Source organism: Narcine bancroftii, chromosome 1 (assembly GCF_036971445.1).
Source record: "Narcine bancroftii isolate sNarBan1 chromosome 1, sNarBan1.hap1, whole genome shotgun sequence".
NCBI lineage: Eukaryota > Metazoa > Chordata > Chondrichthyes > Torpediniformes > Narcinidae > Narcine > Narcine bancroftii.
The window spans coordinates 103,070,375-103,087,174 of NC_091469.1; the positions used below are offsets into that span (position 1 = coordinate 103,070,375).

At 38.4% G+C, this 16,800-nt stretch overlaps 1 protein-coding gene across 1 annotated transcript in view; it reads right to left on the bottom strand.

Moving 5' to 3' along the window:
• The window catches only part of LOC138744810 (apical endosomal glycoprotein-like), an 88,863-nt gene extending 72,315 nt beyond the window's left edge, over positions 1 to 16,548 (bottom strand). Inside the window, exons 1-3 of the mRNA XM_069901911.1 lie at positions 16,412 to 16,548; positions 14,161 to 14,280; positions 13,608 to 13,759 (exon numbers count right to left, since the gene is read on the bottom strand). Coding sequence (XP_069758012.1) covers positions 13,608 to 13,759; positions 14,161 to 14,280; positions 16,412 to 16,548 — 409 coding nt within the window. The remainder of the gene's footprint in view (positions 1 to 13,607; positions 13,760 to 14,160; positions 14,281 to 16,411) is intronic.
• Between the last annotated feature and the right edge of the window lie 252 nt (positions 16,549 to 16,800).

Below are 16,800 nucleotides of genomic sequence, written 5' to 3' on the forward strand. Positions count from 1 at the left end.
ATACGTTCTTGGTGGGATGGTGTGTGTGTTTCTTAAAGGGGAAATGTATGTGTTGGAAATGTCTTTTAATAGCGAAATGTTATGACACTGTTTAGAATATTGGGAAGATATTCTTGTTATACAATATTTGTGTGAAACAAGGTATGGATAAAACACTAAATTTTATTTGCCTTAATATTAACAGGATAAACAAACTGGTGAAAAGGAAGAGGACTTTGGCATTCTTAAAGAAATTAAAAGTGAATATAATCTTTTTGCAGGAAACCCATCTTACCAAATTGGAAAATGATAAATTAAAAAGAGGATGAGTGGGACAAATAATATTGTCTTCCTTTGGTTCAAAGGCAAGAGGGATGGTGATTCCAATTAATAAAAATACACCAGTGTTAATAGAAGATATCTTAATTGATCAAGCTGGAAGGTATGTAATGGGTCACACTGTAAAATTTGGACAAAAACTGGACATTTATGAATAGTTATGCCCTGAATTATTACAATGAAGCCTTTATGAAGGATATTTTCTTAAAAACAGCAGACGAAAGACAAAATATATTAGTTGGAGGAGACTTTAATTTCTGCTTTGACCCAATTCTAGATAAATAGATAAGAGGGAAAAAGCAGAAAAAAAATCACAATTTCATATATGAGAGATCTAAATCTTATCAATGTATGTAGGCAATTAAATCCCACAGAGAGACACTACTCTTTTTATTCAAGGGTACACAATTCAAATACAAGGATTTACTTATTTTTAATGTCTTCCCAGTTAAAAAATAGTGAAACTTCTATCAGATCACTCTCCATTAATATTAACTATATCAACAATGGAAAAGCAAGAGAATGTATACAGATGGCGTCTCAATACTCCATTGCTTAGAAGTACAGACTTCTGCGAATTTATAAAGAGACAGATAGAAATATTTCATGAAACAATCCTCTAATAATAGTTTTCTGGTATTGCTTAAAACATATTTAAGGAGACAAATTATATCCTATATGAAGAATCTTAAGAGAGAACATGTGGCAGAAGTAAACAGTTTTAAGAAGGATATTAAAGAATTAGAAAAAAATCAAAGAACAGGACTAAAAGAATAACACAGATTACTGGAGAATGAAAAGCTAAGATATAATACAATACATACATATAGGACAGTAAAATGCTACATTAAAAACATGAGTTGAGAGAACAGGTGCACAACGTTTTAGTTTGGCAGATTAAAACAGAGGAGTCATCAAGAATGATAAATGCTATAAATACAGAAACAGACTCTAGTATATAAGCAAAAAGAAATTAATGACACTTTTAGATAATATTACATGAAACTATACAAATCAGAATTACTAGGAGATGAGAATGAAATGGAAGATTTTTTGCTGAATGTCAAACTTCCAAGGCTAGAAGAGAGAATTAGATATTCCCTTCATTAGGGAAGAAATCGAAAAGGCCCTGGGCACTCTACAGGATAATAAATCACTGGGAGAGGATTGTTTTCCACCTGAGTTTTATAGACAATTCAAAGAATTATTAATGCCCCGTTTAATGGATATCCTGCACCAAGCTGTGGAAACACAGACCCTCGCAGAGTCATTCTCAACCACGATTATTACAGTGTTACCAAAAAAGAATAGGAACCCACAAAAAACAATATCCTTGTTAAATGCTGATTATAAGATACTAGCGAAAGCATCGGCTAATAGGTTAGGACAATACTTGCCAAACCTGATATGTACAGAACAAGCAGGATTTGTTAAAGGAAGAGATTCCTCAAATAGTCTAGGAAGATTATTTAACATAATACACATGGCTAAATCTGAACAAAATCCAAATATTACATTCTTCATAGATTCAGAGAAAGCATTTGACCATTTGGAATGGCACCTTTTATTTAAAACACAGGAAAAATTTGGTATAGGCAGAACATTTATAAATTGGATAAGAACTTTATACCATAAACCACAAGCTTAAACAATGGCAAATAATCAGATGTTGGCGGTGTTCTCCTTGAGTAGATCGAATAGAAAGAGATGCCCCCTATCCCCAGTGCTCTTTATTTTAGCAATTGAACCACTGGTGCAGATAATAAGAAGGGATCCAGATATTAAGATCTTCAAAATCGGGCAAGAAGAACACAAAATCAGTGTATTCACCGATGATGTGCTATTGTACCTATCAGAACCAGCTAAATCTTTGGAAAAATTACAAGGAACACTGGAAAAATATGGAAGAATATCAGCTACAAAATAAATATGGATAAAAGTGAGATAATGCCATTAACAAATTTTGAATATGAAAGATACCAAAAAGGAAGTAAAGTTAAATGGAAGACAGATGGAATAAAACATCTTGGAATAGCAATTGACAATAACTTGCAAAATCTGTACAAACTAAATTATGTTCCTCTTCTGAGGAAAATAGAAAGAGACCTGCAGAAATGGAAAGGCTTACCGATTACTTTGGTGGGAAGGATTAACTGAAATAAAATGAAAGTGATGCCAAGACTGCAATAGATATTTAAATTGTTGTCTATTCCATTACTTAAAAACTTTTTTATGCTACTAAACAACCATATTAGACAGTTCCTATGGAATAATAAGGTAACCATATAACCATATACGGACAGGCCACCAAGAATTGGATTGGAAAAACTGACATGGGAAGACTTAGACTTTCAGATTTCAAAAAATATTACCTAGTTGTACAGGCTAGATTTCTCGCAGCCTTCTTCACTGAAGACAACCCCCCATCTTGGGTTCACATGAGAATGTACTCAATGGAGGAGGGGGAAACAAGAATTTTATCTATAAATGGAGTTTCAAATCACTAAAGAAAAAGACGGATAACTCCATTCTAATACATATGATTAGAATGTGGCAAGAATGTATAGGGAAAAAGTAGGGATATCAATAAAAGCACCATTGTGTAAAAATGTGTTATTGCCCATGAACATGGGCAACAAAATATTAAATTCATGGTAATGACAAAGGTATAAGATATATTAAAGACTGTTACATGGAAGGAACTCTTGCATCCTTTGAACAATTAAAACACAAATACAGAGAAGCCAAAGGGCCCTTCTTCTGTTTTCTCCAGCTTAGGTTGCTCTTGAGAAAGATGGGGACCAACATTGATCCCACCTGAAATTAGTGAAACTAACAAATGGTTTGTATGGGGAATACATTTCAAGAGCGAAAGTACAAATCCGGGGTTGCAGACGTCGAGGGAAAGATGGGGGTTGGACTTGGGTGTGGTGATTTCAGAAAGAAGCTGGTCAGATTGGTGTAAGGACAGTATGACATCATTTATAAATAGAAGATATGGACTGGTTCAGTATAATTTTTACACCAATTATATCTTACCCCACAAAGGTTACACAGATCAAAAGCCAAAATTTCAGAGATGTGTTTTGGATGTGGGACTGAGACACGAACTTTTCTACATGCCACGTAGTCCTGCATGAAAGTGAGGCCATTTTGGTAAGACAGCATTAAAAAATAAACCAGGGTAACATGAGTGTCCTTCACGGGTGACCTGGAACTATATCTATTAGATAATTTCATGGAAATAAGTGACAAATTGACCAAATATCAAATCTCATTTATAAAAATAGCACTGGCGATAGCAAAAAAAATGTATCGCGATCACTTGGAAGTCCGACTCCCCTATACTTATAGCACGATGGACTGCAGAAATGAACAGCTGTAAACCTATGGAAAAGAAATCACAAAACTTAAATAAATATGACATTTTTGTAAAGGTCTGGCAGCCACACCTGGACCACAGAGGGGCCCAGATACAGAAATAAAAAAGGACAAAAAAGGATAATTTACAAAAACATAGTTTCCCCAACTGTATTCTATATACTTAAAATATATGTAAGCTCTGACGGTGAATGGTTCTGTATGTATGGAAGGGGAGGAAGGAGGGAGGAATTGTTTTGTTTTTGTTTGAGTATTTGTGAGAAAAAAAATTAATATATTTTATATTTAAAATGTCACTACACATAATTTTTGGAAAAAAAATCAAAAATAAAATATTTTTTAATAAACTGTGCCACTCTATTTTACCCACAGAATTCCCCCCTCTCCCTGCTTCAATCTGCTGCAAATTGTCCTTTACCTCTCTATAATAGCTTTAATGTTACCCTAGCATTGGCTCTCTTTCTCACACCTTCCCCCTCTTAGTTAATTTTGGCCTATCTCTTTAAGAGAGCTATTGTTGTAGTGTTACCATAGTGACTGTGACGTAATATGTCATAACATCCACGCAAACGAACAGCTTGCGCATTATTTGACAACATGTAGAGGAAGCGTGAGCACAAGAGATTTTTCTTTGAATTGTTTTCCTCTTTAAATACTCTTTTGCATCTCTTTAAATATTTTCTGTGTGTTTCTTTAAAGTTTGAGTTTCTTGAAATGCATTTTATATCTCTATCATTATACAGTAAATGGTTTGCTATTCATCATTATGAAAGTCTTAATGTGAAGTTATGCAAAATGTTTATCTGTTTTAACAACGAATTAAATCTACATAAAGCAACAATCACAGAGTTGGATTTATTGGATTAAAGAGATTGAAATTTGAATATCGTAGGTCATGCTTTTGGAAGATGATACTTTGAAATTAGGATAGATTAGAATAAGGAATGTTGTCTATTCCCCCAGCTAAATCCAGCCCCATCCTGTACAACTCTTCCTTCTCCACCTGACCTCTTTGCTCTCTCCCTTTCCCTGTGAATTATCTGCCTGTGCTTTCACAACTGTCCATCATCTTTGACCCCTCCCTGCTGGCCACTGTCCAACCCCTCCCACCCTATCCTCAGTACACTAGCTATATCCTCTCTCTGCACTCTCACTTTTGATGAAGGGTTCTGGCTTGAAACATCATCCATTCTTTTTCTCTCATTGATGCCCCTTGACCTGCTGAGTTCCTCCAGCAGATTGTTGTTACCTGAGACCTTGATACTAGAGACCTCTGTAGAAAGGATACGTGGCATGTTCACTGTATCATTTGCCACTTACTGTGAGGTGCCACTAATGAAGTCACCAGTGTGTGTGTAGCAAGCTCCTAAAATGATCTGGAACCCTTGAGCCAAGGAAGAATTCACTTAGATCCTGTCACAGGAAAACTGATGGCATATTGACAGGATTCGAAAAGGAATTGGATGTGATGCCTCAGACTCATATTTGGCACAGAGTCTCTGTGGCTGAGGGCCTATGTTGGCCAGAGGACAGTACACATGGAGAGGTAGTGAGAAGGGAAGGCTGAAACACTCCTGCTCTGCATATGAATAGTTTTCATAAAGGAATACTCCATAAAGTACACTGCTGGTCATAAACTGCTCACTGATAGTGTACACGCAAATGCAAAGTTAACCAAATGCAAACTCTACAACCTTGTACCCACTCCAAGAACCTGATGAGCAATCCCTGTGACATTCAACATGTTGCTTTATAACTGGAACCTGCCCCACAGCAGGAGTTCTGGTTTGCTACCTGGCACACACTCATCTTCCTGAGCCTTTTCATCATGTTTGCTGTATAATTAACACAGAGAGGTGTTGATACTGGAGACAGGGCATTTTCTAATTCAGACTCCCAGTATTATGTTGTCACATATCTTAAATCAGCTGTGCTGGAGATCAGAACTAGGGTAATATTTTCTCTACACTGTCCCATCAAATGTTCCCAGTGTGTGAGGTACAGCACAATTGGGTTAATGCTCCTTCTACACTGTCAAAATAGGGATGGCACAGGCAGAATGCGGAGGAAACTCCCTCTACATTGTTCTAACTTCCATTGACCTGAACAGCAACCTCCTACATTCAGTATTGTGTTTTCTTGCACATGTCAACTCTGCTATTCGCAGGAAACTGCTAATTAGAGCGAAATGCCTGTTGAGTAAGGGGATAGTTCATCTTTGTACTTAAGTTCTATGACATAAAAGCTGTTGCATTTGCTGTGTTCTGCTTATGCAGCTTCAACATCTATTGGGCACTAGCTGAGACAAAGCAGGGTGGTAGTATTGGGCTGTGAGGAGAAAGTAGAGAGAGTCCATAGTCTGTACAGCACAGAAGTTGGCTGTTCAGTCCACCACGTACATGCCCATAATAGCATTATGGTGGCACAGGCAAAAATCAATAAATATTTTAGGCATGTAAGGATGGAACAGCAGTTATTGTAGGGGACTTTAACATGTAGATTGACTGAGTTCATTGAGGAATTTATAGAATGAATATGTGATGGCTTTCTTGAACAGTATGCAGAACCTATAAGGGAACATGCTATTGTGAATCTGGTCCTGTGCAATGAGACAGGTAAAATTAGGGATCCTGTAGTTATAGACCACTGGATATATCAAAAGCATTAAAAAGGACACATAAAGGAGGTTAAACCCTAAGAACAGGAGATCGCTCAATTGGAAAAGGATTATCAAAGACAGGGTACAGAAGAAAAATACAGAAATTTGGTGAATGAATAGCTCAAATATAATACATTACAAACAAACAAAACAGAAAAGTTGATTTTAAGATCTTGACAGCAGTATTGAAGCTGGGGAAGAAGGCCCATAAAGTCTTGTCCTGGCAGGTGAGGGTGGAAGAGGCCTCAAGAACAATGAATGTGATTTTAACTGGGGAAGGCAAGATCTCATATAAAACAAAATAAATAAATGATACATTTGGAAGGTTTTACAAGGAATTGTAAAATATGAATCAAGGGGTGATCCCAACAAAATAGGCAATTTCTTGCTTCCATTGGACCTACCAAATTTGGACCAGGAAGAGCAAGAGGCCCCTTTCTCTAAAGAGGAAATCGGAGAGACCCTGGGGTCTTTACAAGCAGGCAAATCACAGGGAGATGGTTACCCTGCTGAATTTTATAAAGAGTTTAAAGATCTTTTAATGCCCTTTGTTATGAAGGTGGTGGATCAGGCGGTGGAGTCGCATATCCCCCTTGTGTCTTTCTCAAAAGCAATCATCACGGTGATACCGAAAGAAGGCAGGGATCCATTGAATCCTGCCTCGTATAGACCCATCTTATTATTAAATCATCACAAAAGCATTGACTAATGGGTTGGCAAAATATCTGCCGAAGTTAGCAAATCTAGATCAAGGTGAATTTGTAGAAAGGAGACAATCAGCAAACAATATATCTAGACTGCTTAATATAGTGCATCTAGCATAGTTGTGTGGTGGATCCGGGAGTGTTATTCTGGATGTGGAGAAGGTCTTCAACAAACTGGAGTGGGACCTTTTGTTCAAGGTACTGGAGAAATTTGGATTGGGTCGAACATTTATTAATTGGATGAAGTCACTTTACCATAAATCCTAAGTAAAAAATTATTACAAATGGGCAGATGTCTCCAGTGTTTCCATTGAGTAGACCAGTAGGCAGGGCTATCCATTTCTCCAGCGCTGTTTATACTGGCAATTGAGCCACTGGCAGAAGCCATTCTGCGGGATCCAGACAAAAAGGGTTCACAGTAAGCCAGGTGGAGCACAAAATCAACCTTTTCACTGATGATGTGTTAGTGTATTTGACAAATCCTGGAGGGCCGTTTGCCAGGATGAAGACCACACTGAAAGATCTTGGGGTATAAAGTAAATCTGGATAAAAGTGAAATTATGTATTATAACATCGACAGGGAAGTCAATTTAAATGGCTGCAAGAAGGCATTAAGTATTTGGGGATAAAAATAAAGATTTATGTAACTTGTACAAACTTAATTCCCTTTGCTCTGGAAGATTTAGGAGGACCTTGATAGATGGAGGACTCTGCCCACAACACAAGTGGATAACTGTGTCAGAATGAAAGTGATGCCAAGACTCCAGTATCTTTTTCAATTGTTATCCATTTAATTGCCACAGGGTTTCTTTAAGAAGCTCGGCAAATGTGTGAGAAGGTTGCTGTGGAATGGGAAAGTGGCTAGAATCTCCATGGGTAAGTTGGCATGGGATCACAATTTGTGGGGGTGGGGTTAAAATTACTAGATTTTAAAAAATATTATTGGGCAGCCCAGGCAAGGTTTATCATCTCACTTTTTGAGGGTGAATTCCACCCCCCCCCCCTCTCCTGGGTACAAATTGGACTAGATGTAATTGGTGATATCTCCTAAAATGACTTTGATCCAGAACAAATTAATACCCTTGACTTGGTAATAAGATCCTGGACACTTGGTACCAGAAAGGAATCAGGTGTATTGAGGGCAGTTACAAACAAAGGCAGCTTATGCCATTTGAGCAGTCTATCTAATAGAATATTCTTCTGCTATCTGCAAATGATATTTTTTAAGGGAAAAATTAGGACCGTCTATGACCCTGTTTAGGTCAAGTAATATGGTGATTCCAATTTGACAAGGGTATGTGTGCAAATTTATTTCTCGAATGCATTACATATTCCAAAGTGAGGGTCCGAGCCAGGCTTACACAGGTCGAGGGAGAGATGGGAGTCATCTTTGGCACATCAATCAATGAAGAACTGTGGCAAGACCTGTGTATGGACATTGTGACTGGGATCATTAACGCCAGATACAGGTTGGTGCAATACAACTTTTTGCATCAGATGTACCTCACACCACAAAAATTACATAAATCAAAATCAGAAATTTTGGAAATGTGCTTTAGGTGTGGTGTGGAGATAGAAACCTTTGTCCACTACACCTGGCTATGTACAAAGGTGAGACTCTTCTGGGAAGAATTGGGGGACATTTTGAAAAAAAATTACAAAAGTGTATTTTCCACAAGATCCAGAGTTGTATCTTCTGGGAGATATTAGGGATGTGAGTTTTAGACTGTCCCAATATCAAATTCAGTTCGTGAAGGTCACCTTGGTAGTAGCCAGAAAGTGTACTACGGTTACGTGGAAGTGTGACTCCCAATTAAATACTATATTATAGAATATGGAAATGCAAAATACAATCTAAGGGGAAAACATGACACATTTGTTAAAGTGTTGCAACTTTATCGGAAATATATGGGCATGTAGATTGACTAGCTCACCCTCTCCATGAAATATGGATATTATAAAAACCTGTCTTAGTAGGGAAAGGACTGGAGTTAAGAAAATGGAAGATGGTAAAGGCAACATGCATGTTTTCTGTTCAGCCCTTTTTTAGTTTGTTTTATTTTAGCTTAGTTTTCCTTTTAGTTTTTAAAAATTTCTTACTTGGGTTATTTAGTTAATTAGGTTGTTCCTTTTAGATTTTTGGTGGAGGCTCTGAACCCCACTTGTATATACTTGTATTTGTATAATGTATAATCAGTCTGGTTATGTGTTTGGGGGCAAGGGGGAGGGGGGACAAAACACAGACCCTCTACATTGATTGTTGAAATTACTGTAAAAAGTCAAAATAAAATATTGAAACAAAAAGGATGTGTGAGGTCAGTGGAAGACATTCAAAGGTGAAATTTTGAAAGTACAGTTTGCACGTTCCTGTTAGGATTAAAGGCAAGTTAAGCATGGGGGTTTCGAGGGATATTGGGGATCCAGATTGGAAGAGAGAGATGTAAAGCAGGTACAGGCAACACGAAGCAAATGAAGTACTTGAGGAATACAAAAATTGCAAGAAAAACCTTAAAGAAATCAGGAAGGCTAAGACATGAAGTCAGAAAATGTGAAGGAAAATCCTAAGGGTTTCTACAGGATAGAAAGGAATAAAATTGGTCCCCTTGAAGATCAGAGATTGGCTATATATGGAGCAAAAAGAGATGGGGGAGATCTTAAATAGGTTTTTTGCATCACTATTTGTTCAGGAAACTGGCAGGGTCAAGGAAAGTTAGGAAAGCAACCAGTGAGGTCATGGGACTGATACAGATTAAAGAGGAGGTGTTTGCTGTCATAAAGCAAATAAGAGTGGATAAATCTCCAGGGCCTGACAAGATATTCCCTCAGACCTTGAGGGAGGCTAGTGTAGAAATTGCAGGGGCTCTGGTGGAAATATTTAAAATATCCTTAGCCAGAGGAATGGATGTTGTTACATTTTTTAAAAAAGACTCCAAAAGTATCCCTGGAAATTATAGGCCAGTGAGCCTGACAACTGTAGTAGGTTAATTATTGGAAGCTACACTGAAAGATGCAAACCACTAGTGAGCCACAGAAAGGATAGCCAGATGACCATTTGCCAAGAAGTATTTAGAAGAGCCTGCAGTATTCTGGAAGCATATCTTGTGGACAGATGAGATCAAGATTAACCTGTGTCACAGCGATGGTAAGAGCAAAGTGTGGAGGAATAAAGGAAATGTCCAAAATCCAAAGCATACCACCTTTGCTATGCTTTGCATCTTGCAGTGTAGCCTCTGTATTTTTGTTCGTGAATTCTTCTGCAGACAGTACCGTTGACGTATCCACACCTACCTCCTGAAGAGTGTTTCTGATTTGTCGAACGTACATTTGGGCATTTTTCTTCATTATGATGAGAATTCTTCTGTCATCAGCAATGGAAGTCTTTCTTGCAATACCAGTCACTTTGTGATTACTGAACTCACCTGTACATCATGTTCCAAACTGGTGATTTTGTTAAACCAAAGGTTTGGGTGATGTTTCTTACTATTTTATTCTTGTTTTTCAGCCTCATAATGGCTTCTTTGACTTTCATTGGGACAACTCTGTTCCTCATGTTGAAAAATGGCAACTACAGACTCCAAAGGTGATCAAAAGCTCAGAAGCAAGCCAAGCTCTCTTATACCTGAACTAATGAATCAATTAAACAGACTTGAGTAATTAAAAACACCTGTGAAGCCAAATGACCCAAACATTATGGTGCAATGAAATGGGGGAACTATGTATAAAAAGTGCTGTAATTTCTACATGGTCAAAACAAAATAAATCAAATAACCTTTAATAAAATCTGGAATGTGCACTTTAATCACGTTAATTGTTTGGTTATAAATTTAAAACTATGGGGCACAGGTGCAAATAAAGGATAAAAGTGTCTTTGTCCCAAACATTATAGAGGGCACTGTATATTTAACACTAAGTTGGATAGATTTTTACAGAGTAGGGGAATTAAGGGGTATTGTGAAAAGGTAGATAGGTGGAAATGAGTATTATCAGATCAGCCATGATCTCATTGAATGGCGGATCAGGCTCGATAGGTCGAATGGACTATTCCTGCCCCTATTTCTTATGCCCAAACTTTTTGCCCCTCCACACTTTCATTTGTCTGCATTAGATCCATATCCTTTCATGGCTTGTCTATTTAAGTGATGTAATATTATCTATCTATCTTTTGTATTTATTAGTTCTTAATTTAATATCCAGTACAATTCCGATTATCTGAAATGGTCGGGATTGGGCCCATTTCAGTTAAACGGTTTTTGGAGAACCAGTCATTTTTCAAAAACCGCCCAGTAGCAACAGCAAATCACTTTTAACAGTGTTTATACAACAACAAGCAACAAGGTAAGGATGTTTAAGCATTAAAAAAAGTTTAATTTTCACCAAAAAAAATGCTAACCACCACCGATCACCGACACCTCCCCACCGAGGCCCCACTCGTGCCGGGTGCCCAAGGATCCTGCTCCTGCCCGAGGGCTTGAGGTCCCCGCTGCCTTCAGGAGCCTGAGGTCGGCTGCCATCAGGAGCCCAACGTCCGCTGCGCTGCTGCTACTGGCGCCAGGAACCCAAGGTTTGCTACTGCCGCTGTCGGGATCTCATTTATCCAATTTTTAAAAATTTCGGATAACTGATGATTTTGGAGAATCTGATTTCGGATAATCGGAGTTGTACTGTATACTACTGTTTCTTTAATAAAGTACCTGTTTAGCTACAAGAATTTCAGTGCATATGTATACTATACTATACTGTATAGGACAATATATTTTTTTTAAAATTTAAACAACTTGGTAGAGATAGAGTGATAAATTTTTGGATATTAAAGAACTTTAATACAGAGCATCCTTAGAAGTAAGTTAGTCAGAAGTAAGTTAGTCAGCATCTCGGGTCTGACTCCTTTGTCAGAAATTCCTTTGACCACCTGCTGAGTTTCTCCAGCATTTTTGTGTACTGCACTCAACCCCAGCATCTGCAGATTGTCTTGTTTATCTCCAAGGAACTCAAGGGATATAGGATGAGTGTGGGGAAAATGGTGCTGAGATTAAAGATCAGTTATCATCACATTGAATGTTGGAGAGGTCTGAATGGTCTCCTCCCACTTTCATTTCTTCAGTTCTTATATATTGTGGTTCCATTATAATATTTGTATTTCAAATATGACCAGTGTTGTAACTGCTAAATATGCCCAGATCTACACGCCAAATCTGCTATAAATTGCATGGATTTCCCTCTCGATACTTCTGATGGAAGATGATTTGCTGTTTTCTATCACAGCTGCTCAGATAGATGGAGGGGTTTTAAGAATCGTGCAAACTGAAATATCTTTGTGCAATCATGGAAGGTGTGTTTATCTGCTCTAGGTTTATCTACTGACAGCAAAACTTTATCAGGAGCCAGTTCAAAAAGGAAAATTGCTGAATGCAATGTTACAACTGCTGTTAAACATACACAGGGTCACTGAGTTGAAACCTGTTGTAAAATCTGATACCAGTCACCTTACAAACAAAACACACTTTACTGGAGAAACTTAGCCTCTTTAACACTTGCGTCCCTCTAAATCAGCCAGCTATTCAGTGTCCCACAATAGGAATGGTGATTTTGCTGTTCACACTTGACCCCTCTTAACTGGGACACTGCACGTGTTCACACTTGCAAAGAGCCATCCCAGGGTTAGGACTGCTCTACCTTCTACAGGACAACGTTATGATGCATCGAGCGATGGTGCACCTGCCCTAAATTCTGATCAATGTATTATGATCTTATATTTGAACAAAATTAATCATACCAAATTATAACATAATTAAGTTTTATGTACTGCACAGTAATGAGCCCTTCAGCCCCTGTTGTTGTTGTGCCAACCTATATAAACCTTTATAAGGGAACGTGGGAAAGTGCTAGCAATAAATAGCAAGTGGATAATTTTTAAACAGCGTGGGAAAATTGGTAGCACTATCACATACAATTTATACAGTGTGGGAATATTGGTAGCGTTATCGTACACAATTTATATATACCATGGGAAAAAGTGATGGCGGACCTGTCCTCCCAGAATGCTGTGCGGCAGAGAAAGGGCTGCGTGCACAGAGCCCTCATGGATGGGTTTCTCTGCCACATGACATTCTGGGAAGTCAGGTTCGCCATTGCTTTTTCCCACTGTCTCTATAAATTGTGCACTCTAGCACTAACTTTCCCATGCTGTTTAAAAATTGTCTGCTATTGCTATTTATTTCTCCCCCCTCTCTCTCTCTCACACCCACTAAGACTTTCCCATGGCAAAGTTTATACCTCATTTTAAACTTTTCTTCCTTCATGTTCCTGCAATTGCCCATTCGACACATGTATGATTGTAATGCCGGTATCTGCAGATGCCAGGATTTGCACTAGAGGTCAAAGCAATTTATCTCCGGCATAAGGTGACATCATCTCATGCTGGCATTGAGAAGAGTTTTCTTTCATATTAGACCCCTTTCAGGCCTATTGACTGTTAATTCCTGGGACCACTTGCAAGTGTGAAAGGGGCTAGTGGGATAAAAATAAGCAATTTCTCAAGAAAGTACTTTGGCTTGACCGTTCTTTTTCTCCGACTGATGCTGCTAGATCTGCTGAGGTCCTCCAGCAGAAAGCACTTAGCTTCAGGTTCCAGCATCTGCATTCTCCTGTGTATCTCCAGTCACTTCCCAGTTCCTTCAACCTGAGGCATCCAGAAGTGCTACCACAGAAGCACACAGAGGGAGTTTCACTCATTATCTCCTGCTCTTCCCAGTGCACACCCAGCAGGGATAACCCCAACAGGCTCAATCACATGGTCTTATAATTTTTTAAATTTTAACTTAGATATACAACATGATATCAGGCCTTTCAGGCCCACAACTCGAGCTGCTCAAATAACTCCTATACACTTTTGGAGGGTGGTAGGAAACTGGAGGAAATCCACACATACATGGGGAGAATGTACAAACTCCTTACAGACAGTGCTGGATTCAAACCCAGATGCCTGGCACTGTAATAATACTGCATTAACCTCTACTTTAACGTATGTTGGCCCTCCTCCCTTTTGCACTGGGGATATTCAACTCGGCACTGTAGTGGAGATCACTGGAAGGCAGCTACCCAATCACTAAATCCAGTTCCATGTAACCCAGAGAGGTCATGGGCATCCAGTTCCATGTGACACAGAGAGGTCTTGGGCATCCTATTCCATATGACTCAGAGAAGACAAAGCTCAACATTCTGTGTTAATACCAAAGACTTTTGTTAACTTGAGCAACAAAAGCCTCTTGTAAAAAGCCCAAATAAACATCAATACTGTACAAATAATCTATAAATAATGTATAAACATCAATATAGTACAGTTAATACTGGGGACTTATGTTAACTCAAGTAACAAAAGCCGTAAGTAAAATGGGGTAAAGAAACATCAGAATCGACTGGATAAGAAGACCCAGCAACAGTTTTCCAAATCAAGAGTTTGAGAAATGGTGAGTAGAATCAAAGTGTGATTCTTCCGTCACAGGACTAATCCAATGCTGTCTGTAAGGGATATGTTCATTCTTCCCGAGTGCATGGGTTTTCTCCTGGTGCTCCGGTTTTCCCCCAACCTCCAAACGTACAGTTTGGGAGGTTAATTGGATGTAGTTGGGTGGCATGGATTTCATGGGCCTAAAAGGCCTTTTACTCTGCTGTATTGTTAAAATTTAAATTAAAAAATAATTAATTATTTCTATCTGTAATTTCACAGGGATCACTGCAGATTATAATACATGGAGCATGAGGAAAGCCCCTTCATCCCACCATGCCCACCTCGACCAAGAAGAACCCATACTGTCCAAAATGAAACCAAAACTTATGACTAAAAGGACATAATTATAAAAAAAAAGTTTGTACACAATTATTAATTATAAAACATGATTGAATAAACCAATGCAAGTGTAAAATGTGGAGAATGTAATTCATGACATCTGCAAAAGTATCTACTCAAAGTTGATGAGCTGGAGTCTGAATTTTATCTACCTATTAAGCAGGGGCAAAAACAATCAGGATTCAGTAAGAACCTTTGGAGATTGGTAGATGCTGGATGAGTGAATTTTCCAGTTGCCTGAGATTGCATGTTGCTTGGATTGGTGAACTGACAGCTGGGGGGCTCCAATTTTAAACTTTTCTATTTTTTAACTATTTATTTTCCACTTTTTTGCCAGTTGCTTGAATTCCGGATAACAGGGATTTTACTGTACTTTGTTCCAGGAGACAATCATATCCATTAGCTTATGAAGTGAGTGGGGACAGAAGGATGTAATTATAAGTGAAACAGAAGGAAATACAGACCTTACAATTGTCCTACAGTTGTGAATTTCAGTTAGCTTGAGAGATAGGAGCAGAAAGTGCAAGGAAGAAAACTATCAGTAGTACCTGTGTAGAGGGAGAACCATTCAAGTTAGGTAGGTGAATAGGAATGCAGAACAAGTGCAGAACAGCATAATTAGGAGAGATAACACTCTTCATGACTGTAACCTTGAATTTCCCTGTGTTACTCAGTGAGTGCATGGTAAACGAAAATTAGGTGGAGCCCAATATGACGACTGATGCTTGATCTCAATATTATATTGCATCCCACACTCCTTGAAGCTTTCTGCAGCTAGAAATCTATCGCCCTCTTAAATATATTCAGCAACTTGGCACCCAGAACTGAGTTTCTTCACTAATTATTTGTCTGCTCAATATTCCAGCATCCCAATGCTCTTGTGCTCATTACTGCAACCTTTATATTTCCTCCAGGACCATGGCTGATTGTTGCTTCCAATCTAAAAGTTACACATGCCTCCTTTTCCTTTTGACTAAGCTCATGACCTATTTTGTCATTCAAGTTCCTCTTACCTTGCCACCCATCCTTCCTCCTCACTGGGACATGACTGTCCAGGACCCTAGTTAATTGGTCCTTAAACAGTAGGCAACATTGCGCTACAATATTACAGAGTCAGTGACCTGGTTCGAGTCTGGTGAACCTTCTCCTTGTGTCTACGTGGGTTTCCTCCAAGCACCCTAGTTTGCTCCCATCCTTTAAAATGTACAGGGGTTGTAGGTTAATTTGAGTACAGTATTTGGGCAGAACAGGCTTGTGGGCCAAAGGGGCTTGTTTCCATGTTGTATGTCTAAATTAAAAATTTAATTCCCATGTGTCAAGTAGAGTCAACATGAATTAACGATGAAGACATCATATTCAACAATGATGAAGAGGAACCTGTAGATGTAGTAAATTTGGGTTTTCAAAAAGCATTTAATAAGATGCCAAATAAAATATTGCAGAGTGTAAATTCATGACATTGGAGGTAATATACTGCAATAGATAAAGGAATGGCCAACTAACAGAAAGTAGGATGAGGATAAACAGGTCTTTTTCAGCAAGCTAACTACACCAAATGGGGCCACAGGATCAGTGATGGTCTTCAAAGATTTAGATTCTATATTAATGATGTAGATGGAGAGAAAAGAGTGGTCTATCATCAACTTTAGTGATGATAGAAGGACAAGCGATTGTGAAGACAGTCTGTAATAGTCATAAAGCTTGGAAACAGGCCCTTTGGCCCATCTTGCCCACACCGACCAAAATGTCCCACCCACACCAATCCTGCCTGCATGCGTTTGGCCTATATCCCTCTAAACCATCTAATCCATATGACTATCCAATTTTTTTCTTAAACATTGCAATAGTACCTACTACCTAAACCACCATACACCCACCATCCTCTGTGTAAA